Source organism: Lampetra planeri, unplaced genomic scaffold (assembly GCF_965212315.1).
Source record: "Lampetra planeri unplaced genomic scaffold, kcLamPlan1.2.h2 scaffold_351, whole genome shotgun sequence".
NCBI classification, from domain to species: domain Eukaryota; kingdom Metazoa; phylum Chordata; class Hyperoartia; order Petromyzontiformes; family Petromyzontidae; genus Lampetra; species Lampetra planeri.
In genome coordinates this window covers 20232-36158 of record NW_027615174.1, presented here as the reverse complement: position 1 = coordinate 36158, position 15927 = coordinate 20232, and the positions used below count along the sequence as shown (strand labels likewise).

The window sequence follows — 15927 nt, the reverse complement described above, 5'->3', positions numbered from 1 at the left end:
TAGTGTAGTGTATAGTAGTGTGTAGTGTAGTGTGTATTGTAGTGTATAGTGTAATGTATAGTAGTGTGTAGTGTAGTGTGTATTGTAGTGTATAGTGTAGTGTGTATTGTAGTGTGTATTGTAGTGTATAGTGTAGTGTATAGTGTAGTGTATAGCGTAGTGTGTATTGTAGTGTATAGTGTAGTGCGTATTGTAGTGTACAGTGTAGTGTATGTGTGTTCAACTTCTTTTTGTACAGTGCCGTGTATAGTGTAGTGTAGTATGTAGTGTATAGTGTAGTGTATAGTGTAGTGTATAGTGTAGTGTATAATGTAGTGTATAGTGTAGTGTGTATTGTAGTGTATAGTGTAGTGTATAGTGTAGTGTGTATAGTAGTGTATAGTGTAGTGTATAGTGTAGTGTATAGTGTAGTGTATAGTGTAGTGTATAGTGTAGTGTATAGTGTAGTGTATAGTGTAGTGTGTATTGTAGTGTATAGTGTAGTGTATAGTGTAGTGTATAGTGTAGTGTATAGTGTAGTGTATAATGTAGTGTATAGTGTAGTGTATAATGTAGTGTATAGTGTAGTGTATAGTGTAGTGTATAGTGTAGTGTATAGTGTAGTGTGTATTGTAGTGTGTATTGTAGTGTATAGTGTAGTGTGTAGTGTAGTGTGTATTGTAGTGTATAGTGTAGTGCGTATTGTAGTGTACAGTGTAGTGTATGTGTGTTCAACTTCTTTTTGTACAGTGCCGTGTATAGTGTAGTATGTAGTGTATAGTGATGTGTATAGTGTAGTGTATAGTGTAGTGTATAATGTAGTGTATAGTGTAGTGTATAGTGTAGTGTATAGTGTAGTGGGTATTGTAGTGTATAGTGTAGTGTATAGTGTAGTGTGTATTGTAGTGTATAGTGTAGTGTATAGTGTAGTGTATAGTGTAGTGTATAGTGTAGTGTGTAGTGTAGTGTGTATTGTAGTGTATAGTGTAGTGTATATTGTAGTGTATAGTGTAGTGTATAGTGTAGTGTATAGTGTAGTGTATATAGTAGTGTATAGTGTAGTGTATAGTGTAGTGTATAGTGTAGTGTATAGTGTAGTGTATAGTGTAGTGTATAGTGTAGTGTATAGTGTAGTGTATAGTGTAGTGTATAGTGTAGTGTATAGTGTAGTGTGTATTGTAGTGTACAGTGTAGTGTATATTGTAGTGTATAGTGTAGTGTATAGTGTAGTGTATAGTGTAGTGTATAGTGTAGTGTATAGTGTAGTGTATAGTGTAGTGTATAGTGTAGTGTGTATTGTAGTGTACAGTGTAGTGTACATTGTAGTGTATAGTGTAGTGTATAGTGTAGTGTATAGTGTAGTGTATAGTGTAGTGTATAGTGTAGTGTATAGTGTAGTGTATAGTGTAGTGTATAGTGTAGTGTATAGTGTAGTGTATAGTGTAGTGTATAGTGTAGTGTATAGTGTAGTGTGTATTGTAGTGTACAGTGTAGTGTACAGTGTAGTGTACAGTGTAGTGTATAGTGTAGTGTATAGTGTAGTGTATAGTGTAGTGTATAGTGTAGTGTATAGTGTAGTGTATAGTGTAGTGTATAGTGTAGTGTGTATTGTAGTGTACAGTGTAGTGTACAGTGTAGTGTATAGTGTAGTGTATAGTGTAGTGTATAGTGTAGTGTATAGTGTAGTGTATAGTGTAGTGTATAGTGTAGTGTATAGTGTAGTGTATAGTGTAGTGTATATTGTAGTGTATAGTGTAGTGTACAGTGTAGTGTACAGTGTAGTGTACAGTGTAGTGTATAGTGTAGTGTATAGTGTAGTGTATAGTGTAGTGTATAGTGTAGTGTATAGTGTAGTGTATAGTGTAGTGTATAGTGTAGTGTATAGTGTAGTGTATAGTGTAGTGTATGTGTAGTGTATAGTGTAGTGTATAGTGTAGTGTGTATTGTAGTGTATAGTGTAGTGTATAGTGTAGTGTATAGTGTAGTGTATAGTGTAGTGTATAGTGTAGTGTATAGTGTAGTGTATAGTGTAGTGTATAGTGCAGTGTATAGTGTAGTGTATAGTGTAGTGTATAGTGTAGTGTATAGTGCAGTGTATAGTGTAGTGTATAGTGTAGTGTATAGTGTAGTGTATAGTGTAGTGTATAGTGTAGTGTATAATGTAGTGTATAGTGTAGTGTATAGTGTAGTGTATAGTGTAGTGTATAGTGTAGTGTATAGTGTAGTGTATAGTGTAGTGTATAGTGTAGTGTATGTGTGTTGAAACTTCTTTCACGCTGTACGTAGCCAACCGCGCTAATCGGCGGTGCGAGGGAAGGACATCAAACGAAACACAAAAACCAGCTTGAAAGAAATGAGTTTCCAACTAGGTATAGTAGCGTAGTGTACAGTGTCGTGTATAGTGTAGTGTAGTATGTAGTTTATAGTGTAGTGTGTATTGTAGTGTATAGTGTAGTGTAGTGCATATTGTAGTGTATAGTGTAGTGCGTATTGTAGTGTACAGTGTAGTGTGTATTGTAGTGTATAGTGTAGTGTATAGTGTATTGTAGTGTACAGTGCCGTGTATAGTGTAGTGTATAGTGTAGTGTGTAGCATAGTGCATAGTGTAGAATATCGTGTAATGTAGTGTGTATTTTTAGTGTATAGTGGAGTGTGTATTGTAGTGTATAGTGTAGTGTAGTATGTAGTGTATAGTGTAGTGTAGTATGTAGTGTATAGCGTAGCCGTATGTGTGTTGAACTTCTTTCGCACCGTACGTAGCCAACCGCGCTAATCGTATGTGCGCTACTCACTTGACCCCAAGCTCAGAGAGAAGCTGCGTGACCTTGATGGGCAACGGTTTCATGGCAGCGATGTAGAGACACACGGCCATTGTGGAACCACAGCTCTGCGACAAACAAAAAAAATGTTTACTTTTTTTAAAATACACTTTTATGAGAGACCCATAGACTCATCACACAGATACCCATAGACTCCTCACGCAGAGACCCATAGACTCATCACACAGAGACCCATAGACTCATCACGCAGATACCCATAGACTCATCACACAGAGACCCACAGACTCACCACACAGAGACCCACAGACTCATCACACAGAGACCGATAGACTCATCACACAGAGACCCATAGACTCATCACACAGAGACCCATAGAGTCATAACACAGAGACCCATAGACTCATCACACAGAGACCCATAGACTCATCACACAGAGACCCATAGACTCCTCACACAGAGACCCATAGACTCATCACACAGATACCCATAGAGTCATAACACAGAGACCCACAGACTCATCACACAGATACCCACATACTCCTCACACAAAGACCCACAGACTCATCACACAGATACCCATAGACTCATCACACAGACACCCACAGACTCACCACACAGAGACCCACAGACTCATCACACAGAGACCGATAGACTCATCACACAGAGACCCATAGACTCATCACACAGAGACCCATAGACTCATCACACAGAGACCCATAGAGTCATAACACAGAGACCCATAGACTCATCACACAGAGACCCATAGACTCATCACACAGAGACCCATAGACTCCTCACACAGAGACACATAGACTCATCACACAGAGACCCACAAACTCATCACACAGAGACCCATAGACTCCTCACACAGAGACCCATAGACTCCCGACACAGACCCATAGACGCATCACACAGATACCCATAGACTCATCACAAAGAGACCCACAGAGACCCATAGACTAAACACACAGATACCCATAGACTCATCACACAGATACCCATAGACTCATCACACAGAGACCCATAGACTCATCACACAGAGACCCATAGACTCCTCACACAGAGACCCATAGACTCATCACACAGAGACCCACAAACTCATCACACAGAGACCCATAGACTCCTCACACAGAGACCCATAGACTCCCGACACAGACCCATAGACGCATCACACAGATACCCATAGACTCATCACAAAGAGACCCACAGAGACCCATAGACTAATCACACAGATACCCATAGACTCATCACACAGATACCCATAGACTCATCACACAGAGACCCATAGACGCATCACACAGAGACCCATAGACTCATCACACAGATACCCATAGATGCATCACACAGAGACCCATAGAGTCATCACACAGAGACCCATAGAGTCATCACACAGAGACCCATAGACTCATCACACAGAGACCCATAGACTCACCACACAGAGACCCATAGACTCATCACATAGAGACCCACAGACTCATCACACAGAGACCCACAGACTCATCACACAGAGACCCACAGACTCATCACAGAGACCCATAGACTCACCACACAGAGACCCATAGACTCATCACACAGAGACCCACAGACTCATCACACAGAGACCCACAGACTCATCACACAGATACCCATAGACTCATCACACAGAGACCCACAGACTCATCACACAGATACCCATAGACTCATCACACAGAGACCCACAGACTCATCACACAGAGACCCATAGACTCATCACACAGAAACCCATAGACTCATCACACAGAGACCCATAGACTCATCACAGATACCCATAGACTCACCACACAGATACCCATAGACTCATCACATAGAGACCCATAGACTCATCACACAGATACCCATAGACTCATCACACAGAGACCCACAGACTCATCACACAGAGACCCACAGACTCATCACACAAAGACCCACAAACTCATCACACAGAGACCCATAGACTCATCACACAGAGACCCACAGACTCCTACGTACAGATATAAACACTTTAATTAAAACATTAAAACAAACAAACATCTCACCTGCACAGACTCGGGTTTGCACGTCAATTCCCAGAGCCTCCAGGCCATCTTGCACGTGTCATCAGCGGCACCCACAGCCACACAAACCTTCTCCAACTTCCTCCGCCACCCATCCTCTTCGGAATCGCTGCTGCTGGCGCTGTTGCTGCCGCTGCTGCTGCTGCTTTCAGCACCCACACAGCGAAAACAAACAACCGTGCCTTTCAGAATCATCGCGATCTTCATTTGTACTTGAGGAGGAATCCGATGAGCTTTCAAGTTCTTTTTTCAACGGATGGTTCCAGTAGCAGCACACGTGTGGTTGTCAGAGCGTTACAACAAACGATGCTAAAACACGATAGGCGTGCTAAAGTATAGGAGTGTAAAGATCCAGACTCATCACACAGATACCTATAGACCCATCACACAGAGACCCATAGACTCATCACACAGAGACCCATAGACCCATCACACAGAGACCCATAGACTCATCACACAGAGACCCATAGACGCATCACACAGAGACTCACAGACTCATCACACAGAAACCCATAGACCCATCACACAGATACCCATAGACGCATCACACAGAGACCCATAGACGCATCACACAGAGACTCACAGACTCATCACACAGAAACCCATAGACTCATCACACAGAGATCCAGACTCATCACACAGAGACCCACAAACGCATCACACAGAGACCCACAGACTCATCACACAGAGACCCACAAACTCATCACACAGAGACCCACAAACTCATCACACAGAGACCCATACTCATCACACAGAAACCCATAGACCCATCACACAGATACCCATAGACGCATCACACAGAGACCCATAGACTCATCACACAGAGACCCATAAACTCATCACACAGAGATCCATAGACAGACACACAGACTCATCACACAGAGACCCATAGACTCCCGGACACAGACCCATAGACTCATTACACAGATACCCATAGACGCATCACACATTTGTTATTTTACCAGGTAAAGCCAACTGAACTATCAGCATATGTTTCAGAAGCGCCCTGGGTGCAAATAATAGCTCAACTAAGTGGCTTTTTCGCGTGGGAATTGATAGCAGCCAATTTTTTTTTAAATAACTCTAAACGCGTGATGTTGATACTAGATGTGGAGGGGAGAAACCGGAGGACCCGGAGAAAGAGAGACACGCAAACTCCAAACATACAGCAGGCGCCAGGGTCGGGATGATTGTGTAGGCGCACACCAGAGGTCGCAACCGGGTACCCGATACCCGTACCCTACCCGATACCCGTACCGTACCCGGCCGGGTACGGGTAGCCGTTTGCGACCCTGCTGCGGCCGGGTATGGGTATGGGTAAGGAATCAAAACCCGTTTGCGACCTCTGGTTGGTGGGTGAATAAGTGGGTGCGTGGGTGAGTGGGTGAGTGGGTGAGTGCGTGGGTGAGTGAGTAGCTGAATTAGTGGGTGAGTGAGTGAGTGGGAGAGTTTGCGACCCTGGTGCGGCCGGGTACGGGTACGGGTAGGCCGTGAGTCACTGGTGAGTCACCGTTTGTCACTCATTTCCCAACGTCTTGTCTCTTCTCACAATTCAAGTTCCTAGAATCAACCCACCCGCGCCTGCACCATGGCTTCATACCCGGCCGGGTACGGGTAGCCGGGTATCGGGTAGGGTACGGGTACCCGTTTTCGACCCTGGTGCGGCCGGGTACGGGTACGGGTAAGGAATCAAAACCCGTTTGTGACCTCTGGCGCACACACTGATGACAAGATCTATCGATTGATAATCGTAGGGGAAGCCAATAAGGATTTTAAAAAACACATCTTAATTCATACGTATATCCTAGAAACTCAGACCAGGTTCTGGAAGAATGCTGGCAAAGAGAGTGGCGAACGATGCCACCGGACATCTGGAATAAGCGTTCGATTAGCACGGGATGCACGCTAGTTGGTGAATAGCGAAGAAATAACGTGTTGCTAAAAAACAGTTGTACAATATTGCTTATTGCGTTGATCGGGGCGCTACAATGTTAGAATTTTAGATGGCAGTGCTTTTGCCAATAACATCCGACAAAAAGCCTGGCTCTTGCTGATGAGACCCAGGATGTCAAAACCAGTCCAGAGTTTTCTTGCTATCGGCTGTCCCACACGGAATGTTTCCCAGTAGCTTTTAATCAACAAGCCAGACTCTTGCTGATGAGACCCATGATGTCAAAACCAGTCCAGAGTTCGCTTGCTATCGGCTGTTCCGCACTGCTCACAAATAGCTTTAGATTAGTTTAACACGTTCAAGCTTTAAATGAACAAGCCAGACTCTTGCTGATGAGACCCATGATGTCAAAACCAGTCCAGAGTTCGCTTGCTATCGGCTGTTCCGCACTGCTCACAAATAGCTTTAGATTAGTTTAACACGTTCAAGCTTTTAATGAACAAGCCAGACTCTTGCTGATGAGACCCATGATGTCAAAACCAGTCCAGAGTTTGCTTGCTATCGGCTGTTCTGCACTGCTCACAAATAGCTTTAGATTAGTTTAACACGTTCAAGCTTTTAATGAACAAGCCAGACTCTTGCTGATGAGACCCATGATGTCAAAACCAGTCCAGAGTTCGCTTGCTATCGGCTGTTCTGCACTGCTCACAAATAGCTTTAGATTAGTTTAACACGTTCAAGCTTTTAATGAACAAGCCAGACTCTTGCTGATGAGACCCATGATGTCAAAACCAGTCCAGAGTTTGCTTGCTATCGGCTGTTCCGCACTGCTCACAAATAGCTTTAGATTAGTTTAACACGTTCAAGCTTTTAATGAACAAGCCAGACTCTTGCTGATGAGACCCAGGATGTCAAAACCAGTCCAGAGTTCGCTTGCTATCGGCTGTTCCGCACTGCTGACAAATAGCTTTAGATTAGTTTAACACGTTCAAGCTTTAATGAACAAGACATACACTTGCTGATGAGGCCCATGATGTCAATACCAGTCCAGAGTTCGCTTGCTATCGGCAGTCCGCACAGTTTACAAATAGCTTTAGATTAGTTTAACACGTTCAAGCTTTAATCAACAAGCTAGACTCATGCTGATGAGAGCCATGATGTCAAAACCAGTCCAGAGTTTGCTTGGAATCGGCTGTCCGCACTAATGTTTACACATAGCTTTAGATTATCTTCTTGGTTCTTTCGGTAAAGTCACGTAGAAGGGAATAAAATAACAGCTCCCCGACAGACCTGGTCTTCACCTGAAGACGGCTGCTTACGTTGTGGCCGAAACGTCGTGAGAATTATTTTATTATGTTTTATTTTTATTATTTTATTACTTCCCTTCTACGTGACTTTACCGAAAGAACCAAGAAGATGAATCCCTGCAGTCACGAAAGTTTTAAATCGAAATTTTATTGTTATATTTTTATTATTTTATTATTTCCCTTCTACGTGACTTTACCGAAAGAACCAAGAAGATGAATCCCTGCAGTCACGAAAGCTTTAAATCGAAGCTTTAGATTAGTTTAACACGTTCAAGCTTTTATCAACAAGACTGACTCTTGCTGATGAGACTCACTGTCAAAGCCGGTTCAGAATTGCACTTGGGACAAATTCTTCTGGATAATATTGGGTCTGCAAAGCCAATAAATAAGATGCCAATGGGGTAATAACTGTAGTATTTATATGTTAGAGAAGTCTCATACATCATAACGAGAGTTGTGTTTTGGATGTGTTTTTTTTTTTACACTGCATGTTAGTTTAGTCCCAAAAACATTTTAAAAAATCCTTCGAATCTGAGGTAAAACAATTGTTTTAACACTTTAACACGTAATCAACGCTTCAACACACGGGTGGGCTAAAGCAGTGAACTATTTTGTCTTTTGTCAACGTGACACTTTTGTTTTGCTGATTGGCCGTGTCGGGTGGTGGAGGGTTACGACACATTTATAAATAACGTGATCTAAACCCAAAAACGTTGATTATATTTTGATTTAAAGCTTTCGTGACTGCAGGGATTCATATTCTTGGTTTTTTTTTCAAACTTTCTTGCTGTGGATTTCACATCTGATGATTGCTTGTGTTTATATTTATATTATTTTATCATTTCCCTTCTACGTGACTTTACCGAAAGAACCAAGAATGTAACGTTGATTATGTTCTAACACTTTTTCCGCTTATTCGGGATGACTTTTAAAAATGTTTTTTTTGCGCAAAATCAACATCACTTAGCAAAAGCGTGGCTCGTAACTTCAAAATCGTCGTCTGTCAAGTCATCTTTAAAGGCAACAACAGCAAAGGCGATTAAACCACCGTCCATCTGGAGCACACGTCAACTTTAAAGCAAACAAACTTTGCTTAAAAGCGAACTTTAAAGCAACTCTATGTGCGCAGAACGTGTTCTGATACTGCTGCTGCTACTGCACCAGTCCAATTATTCAACGCTTACTTAGCCTTTAAACATACAAGTGACACGTTATTAGTAATAGTGTGTGTGTGTATGATGTGGTAGTGGTGGTAGTCGGCGACGTTTCATGTCTTCACCCGTGGACGGCTGCTTGCGTTGTGGCCGAAACGTCGTGAGAATTGTATTTTTATTATTTTATTATTTCCCTTTTACGCGACTTTTCCGAAAGAACCAATGTAATGTTTCTTGTTCACGACCAGTTTTCGTTGAGGTGTAAAAACAACAACAAAAACACCGCACAGCTCGACAAAACGCGCGGCCCCTTCAATGAGGAGGCCAATTGCCCGAAACGTCTGTCCGGGTGACGTATTTCCATTGATTTTTAACGAGTGGGGGGTGACGGAGCAATGATTTATGAGGTAAAACAATGTCATCCAACTCGTACTACACCGATGTAGAACGTTTTTGTTTTAATTTGTTAACAAAAAAGTTTTTTTTTTAACGACGAAACGCGCTGCGGCCTAGCGAGACCGACCCCCCTCCTCCTGCGGTTGAACCACCCCCGAAACGTCGGCCCCCATCGTCGTTTACCTGACGAGCGAAGCGGTCGAACTGTGGTGGCCACCACCTTCCTTGACGGACATCATCAGCGCCGCCGCCACCACCACCACCACCAAACACAGCTGGTGGTTGTTGTTGTTGTGTGTAGTTGATTTGCGAGTTGTCGCTTGTTAATTTTGCTACTCTCTTTAAACTTATCGCTGCTTTTTCCCCCTTCTTTAAAAACGTCGCCTTCTCGTCTTGCCCGATGCGCGCGGTTTTATTTTTAATTTTTTTAATTGTTAATTTTTCCCCTCAGGTCACCTCCTCCACCCCCCACACACACTCGGCCCTCAATTTTCGCGCGCAATCCCCTTCCCCGTGGGGGGCGAACAGGCCACGCGAAAGTTCGTCTGACGTCGCTGTCCGACGGGAGAGTTTGGGTCCTCTGTAAGGAGGAGGAGGATGATGAGGGGAGCTTGCGAGCGACTGGGGTTGGAAGTCGCTGGAAAGACGGGAACGGGTGGTGAGAGATGAGGGGGTGGGGGGGGTCAAAGGGGGCGTGGTTTAAGAGGGGGGAGGGGCGGGGGAGGTTGTGGGTGGGAGGGGAGGGGGTTGGCCGCACGCGCGCGGACGGAGTAGTAACCGGAAGTGAGCGGGACGTCTCGCGCCGAGCGCGGGAAAATCCACTTCCGGGAGTTGACTCCGCCCCCCTCACGCGCGCGCGCGTGCGCGTGTCATGGGGGGGGGGTTCGCTGGGGGGGGTGAGGGGGAGGGAGTTCGCGGTGGGGGGGGAGTTTTCTGGGGGTGTCACGTGACAAGTGGAGGGGGGGGGAAGAGTTCGCGGTGGGGGGGGGAGTTTTCTGGGGGGGTCACGTGACAAGTGGAAGTGGGTGGGGGAAGTTTGGGGGCGTCACGTGACAAGTGGAGGGGGCGAGTTCGGGGTGGGGGGGAAGTTTGGGGTGTCACGTGACAAGTGGAAGGGGGAGAGTTCGCGGTGGGGGGGAAGTTTGGGGGGGGTCACGTGACGAGTAGGGGGAGTTTGGGGGGTCACGTGACAAGTAAGGGGGTGGGGGAAGTTTGGGAGGGTCACGTGACAAGTGGAGGGGGAGAGTTCGGGTTGGGGGGGAAGTTTGGGGTGTCACGTGACAAGTGGAAGGGGGAGAGTTCGCGGTGGGGGGGAAGTTTGGGGGGGGGTCACGTGACGAGTAGGGGGAGTTTGGGGGGTCACGTGACAAGTAAGGGGGTGGGGGAAGTTTGGGGGCGTCACGTGACAAGTGGAGGGGGCGAGTTCGGGGTGGGGGGGAAGTTTGGGGTGTCACGTGACAAGTGGAAGGGGGAGAGTTCGCGGTGGGGGGGAAGTTTGGGGGGGGGTCACGTGACGAGTAGGGGGAGTTTGGGGGGTCACGTGACAAGTAAGGGGGTGGGGGAAGTTTGGGAGGGTCACGTGACAAGTGGAGGGGGAGAGTTCGGGGTGGGGGAGAAGTTTGGGGGGGGGGGGTCACGTGACGAGTGGGGGGAGTTTGGGGGGTCACGTGACAAGTAGCGGTGGGGGCGAGAGTACGCGGAGCGGTGGGGGGGGACGTTTGGGTGGGAGGATCACGTGACAAGGGGGGGGTGGGGCTCCGTCAGAATGGAGGGAGGGGGAAATTTGGTCGGTCACGTGACGGGTGGGGGGAGTTTGGAGGGTCACGTGACAAGTGGGGGGGGGGGCTCCGTCAGAATGGCGGGGTGGGGAAAAGTTGGTCGGTCACGTGACACCGACATTGCAGTGGTTATGTGGAGGGTGGGAGGGGGGTCGGGTCACGTGACACATTGACGTAGCGGGGGGTGGTTTGTGCCGGATTATAAGACGCAGTTTAATTTCATACTGCCACAAGGGGTTGACAGATATGTAGTGTATAGTGTAGTGTATGGTGTAGTGTAGTGTATAGTGTAGTGTACGGTGTAGTGTATAGTGTGGTGTATAGTGTATAGTATAGTGTAGTGCATAGTGTAGTGTATAGTAGTGTGTAGTGTATAGTGTAGTATATAGTAGGGTATAGTGTAGTGTATAGTGTAGTGTATAGTGTAGTGTATAATGTAGTGTATGGTGTAGTGTATAGTAGGGTATAGTGTAGTGTATAGTGTAGTGTATAGTGTAGTGTATAGTAGTGTATAGTGTAGTGTATAGTAGTGTATAGTGTAGTGTATAGTGTAGTATATGGTGTAGTGTATAGTAGTGTATAGTGTAGTGTATGGTGTAGTGTATAGTGTAGTGTATGGTGTAGTGTATAGTAATGTATAGTAGTGTATAGTGTAGTGTATAGTAGTGTATAGTGTAGTGTATGGTGTAGTGTATAGTAGTGTATAGTGTAGTGTATGGTGTAGTGTATAGTAGTGTATAGTAGTGTATAGTGTAGTGTATAGTGTAGTGTATGGTGTAGTGTATAGTAGTGTATAGTGTAGTGTATAGTAGTGTATAGTGTAGTGTATAGTGTAGTATATGGTGTAGTGTATAGTAGTGTATAGTGTAGTGTATGGTGTAGTGTATAGTGTAGTGTATGGTGTAGTGTATAGTAATGTATAGTAGTGTATAGTGTAGTGTATAGTAGTGTATAGTGTAGTGTATGGTGTAGTGTATAGTAGTGTATAGTGTAGTGTATGGTGTAGTGTATAGTAGTGTATAGTGTAGTGTATAGTGTAGTGTATAGTGTAGTGTATTATGTAGTGTATAGTGTAATGTATAGTGTAGTGTATAGTAGTGTAGTGTATAGTAGTGTACAGTGTAGTGTATACGGTAGTGTATAGTAGTGTATAGTGTAGTGTATAGTGGTTTATAGTAGTGTATCGTGTAGTGTATAGTAGTGTATAGTGTAGTGTATAGTAGTGTATAGTAGTTTATAGTAGTGTATAGTAGTGTATAGTATAGTGTATAGTAGTGTATAGTGTAGTGTATAGTAGTGTATAGTGTAGTGTATGGTGTAGTGTATAGTAGTGTATAGTAGTGTATAGTGTAGTGTATAGTGTAGTGTATGGTGTAGTGTATAATAGTGTATAGTGTAGTGTTTAGTGTAGTGTATAGTAGTGTATAGTGTAGTGTATAGTGTAGTGTATAGTAGTGTATCGTGTGGTGTATAGTGTAGTGTATAGTGTAGTGTATAGTGTAGTGTATAGTAGTGTATAGTATAGTGTAGTGTATAGTAGTGTATAGTGTAGTGTATAGTAGTGTATAGTGTAGTGTATAGTGTAGTGTATGGTGTAGTGTATAGTAGTGTATAGTAGTGTATAGTGTAGTGTATAGTGTATTGTATAGTGTAGTGTATAGTGTAGTGTATAGTAGTGTATAGTAGTGTATAGTGTAGTGTATAGTAGTGTATAGTGTAGTGTATAGTAGTGTATAGTGTAGTGTATAGTAGTGTATAGTGTAGTGTATAGTGTAGTATATGGTGTAGTGTATAGTAGTGTATAGTAGTGTATAGTGTAGTGTATAGTGTATTGTATAGTGTAGTGTATAGTGTAGTGTATAGTAGTGTATAGTAGTGTATAGTGTAGTGTATAGTAGTGTATAGTGTAGTGTATAGTAGTGTATAGTGTAGTGTATAGTAGTGTATAGTGTAGTGTATAGTGTAGTGTATAGTAGTGTATAGTGTAGTGTATAGTGTAGTGTGTAGGATGAACGTTGAGATTTATAAGTGGAACGGGGTGACCAATGAGGTCTGACTTTGTCTGTCATAAGGCAGGGCACTGATAAGGGGTTGACAGCGATGTGATGTCGTATGTTGAACTTCTTTGAGTACCGTACTAGCAGACTTTGGGGCCGTCCATAAATGACGTCACGCACCTAGGGGGGGGGGGTTGAGAAATGTGACGTCACATAAAAATGCGCAACTTTAAATAAATATGGACAACACGTTCTACTTAATTAAATAGACGTTTTAATAAATGTTTTCTCCTACAACATCAGAGTGCAGCGCCACATTAAATACGCACTACAATGACAATAGTTTAAAGCGATTTGAAGCAAACTTAATTTGGAGCTTTCGTGACTGCAGGAATTATTCTTTGGTTCTTTCGGTAAAGTCACGTATAAAGATAAAATAATAAATTAAATTAAATACTAGCATACGACGTTTCGATTGCAACACAAGCAATCATCATCAGGTATAAATTAAATAGAAACACAAATCTAGTATACTTAGAAATGTAATGTAATACAACAGATAGGGTGTTGACTGTTATGTTATCCGACTCTCTGTTGTATTACATTACATTTCTAAGTATACTACATTTGTGTTCCTATTTAATTAAATCCTTTATATTAAGTTCACTTGCTTGCTTGCTTGCGCGCTTACGACCGTGCAAATCTTTCGGTCGTTTTTTAACCCACTTCCCGTGATCCAATCGAGCTGACATTTTCCACACAGACTCGTTGTGCGTGACAATTAATGTTCGTGAAACAAAATTCCCAAAATTTTACACTTTTTAGGCAAAAAAAAATTATTTTACATATATTCAAATAGAACTCATTCATGGCTTTGGCTGAACGTCACAGTGTAAGAGCCCAGAGCGTAACCCCTCCACAGGCCGTGGCGGAGTAGCGCAGTTGGTAGCGCCCTCGCTTCCCATGCCAAAGGTCGCGGGATCGATCCCCGCGTCCTCCACAGGCGAATATATTTTTAAATCCTTTATATTAAGTTCGCTGCCACGCATATAAAGGATTTATAGTGAAAAACTTTGTTTTTACGGGTTATACTTATTTATACCTGATGATGATTGCTTGTGTTGCAATCGAAACGTCGTATGCTAGTATTTAATTTAATTTATTATTTTATCTTTATACGTGACTTTACCGAAAGAACCAAAGAATGATTTGAAGCATGTTTTATTTTTGTCATATTTGAGGGGGGGGGGGGGGTCTGACTTTTCGTGACGCCGTGTGACGAGGGGGGGGGGGGGTCAAAAATCGTCCATAATCGCGTGACGTCATTTATGGACGGCCCTTTTGAGGGATTTTGTCTTACAGTCCGGCAGGTCTGTGTGTGTGTGTGAGATGTGACTCGGGTGGGGAGCGGTGGTGCAGCGGTTAGCGCTACGAACCCGCGTCTTGGGCCTCTCCAAGGTCGACTCAGCCTTAAATGAGTACCTGTTTATGCCATTTATTGTGAAAATTCCGTCACAGTTCCTATGATTGCTTTTTCATCGCTTCACATGGCTTTGTTTTGGTGATTTCGAAAAGTGTTTTGGTTTGGCCATGTTTGTGTTGTTGTAGTACAGAGTTAGACTGATGGCCTTAATCTAAGTTGTCTTGTGGTTGTTGTTGTTGTTGTTTGACTTGCATCCCACTGGGATTTTTGCACACAGCGTTGGTGTGTAACGGTGTTTTTTTCTGCAATATTTTGCTGTCTTGAATTTAATTTTCTGTTTGCACTCAGTCACATAGTCACTTTAAGATGTTTTTTGTTCATGTTTTTGTTTTTTTGTTTGTTGCGGTTGCACCCGATTCAAGAGCCGAATGGCTCACAGGGCTACACCTAATACATGAACTTGAACTTGGGTGGGGAGCGGTGGTGCAGCGGTTAGCGCTACGAACCCGGGTCCTGGGCCTCCCCAAGGTTGACTCAGCCTTAAATGAGTACTTGGCGCGGTGTGTAGTAAACATCGCCACTGGGGAGACAAAGGCGGCCGGGCGTGGGTGCTGGCCACCCACCCCCTCGTGTGCCACAGTGCCGGTAGCCTTCATAGGTGCTACTCGCTAACAGCACTTGCCCCTACAGCCTGTTAGAGGCTACACGGGGGATCTTTGTCTGTGTATAGGTGCTGCTTCTACTCGCTAACAGCACTTGCCCCTACAGTCTGTTAGAGGCTACACGGGCAGTCTTTGTCTTTGTTCTATAACAACGGGGGGGGGGGGTGACGTATGCGCCTCAACAAACGGGTGACGTCACCCGCTATTGTTTATCAAATGACGTCACCCAGTGTGGGGAGCGGTGGTGCCGCGGTTAGCGCGTCGCCCTGCAAATATCGCAACGGCCCCCCCCCTACCCACGTTCGATTTCCGCTCACAACCACCAACACCACCACAGTGACGATTATCTTGAAACATGTACCGGGTGGGCCTCCCCTGGGTCGACTCAGCCTTAAATGAGGTAGTGATGTTGGGCCACCGTGCCGGTCTTTTGCTAACCAGCGCTCGCTAACCAGACTAATGAGATGATTCTAGATTTGAAGCTTTCGTGACTGCAAGGATTTATATTC

At 44.2% G+C, this 15927-nt stretch overlaps 1 protein-coding gene across 3 annotated transcripts in view; it reads right to left on the bottom strand.

The window, feature by feature from the left end:
* LOC144740916 (retinoblastoma-associated protein-like) overlaps nucleotides 1–10230 on the bottom strand; it is a 42290-nt gene extending 32060 nt beyond the window's left edge. Inside the window, exons 1-3 of one of the 3 annotated variants that reach the window (XM_078623621.1) lie at nucleotides 9742–10230; nucleotides 4793–4955; nucleotides 2772–2866 (exon numbers count right to left, since the gene is read on the bottom strand). In XM_078623621.1, the coding sequence (XP_078479747.1) occupies nucleotides 2772–2866; nucleotides 4793–4955; nucleotides 9742–9797 (314 nt within the window). In that variant the 5' untranslated portion in view covers nucleotides 9798–10230. The remainder of the gene's footprint in view (nucleotides 1–2771; nucleotides 2867–4792; nucleotides 4956–9741) is intronic. The other 2 variants (XM_078623622.1, XM_078623623.1) reach the window with 2 other exon arrangements.
* Between the last annotated feature and the right edge of the window lie 5697 nt (nucleotides 10231–15927).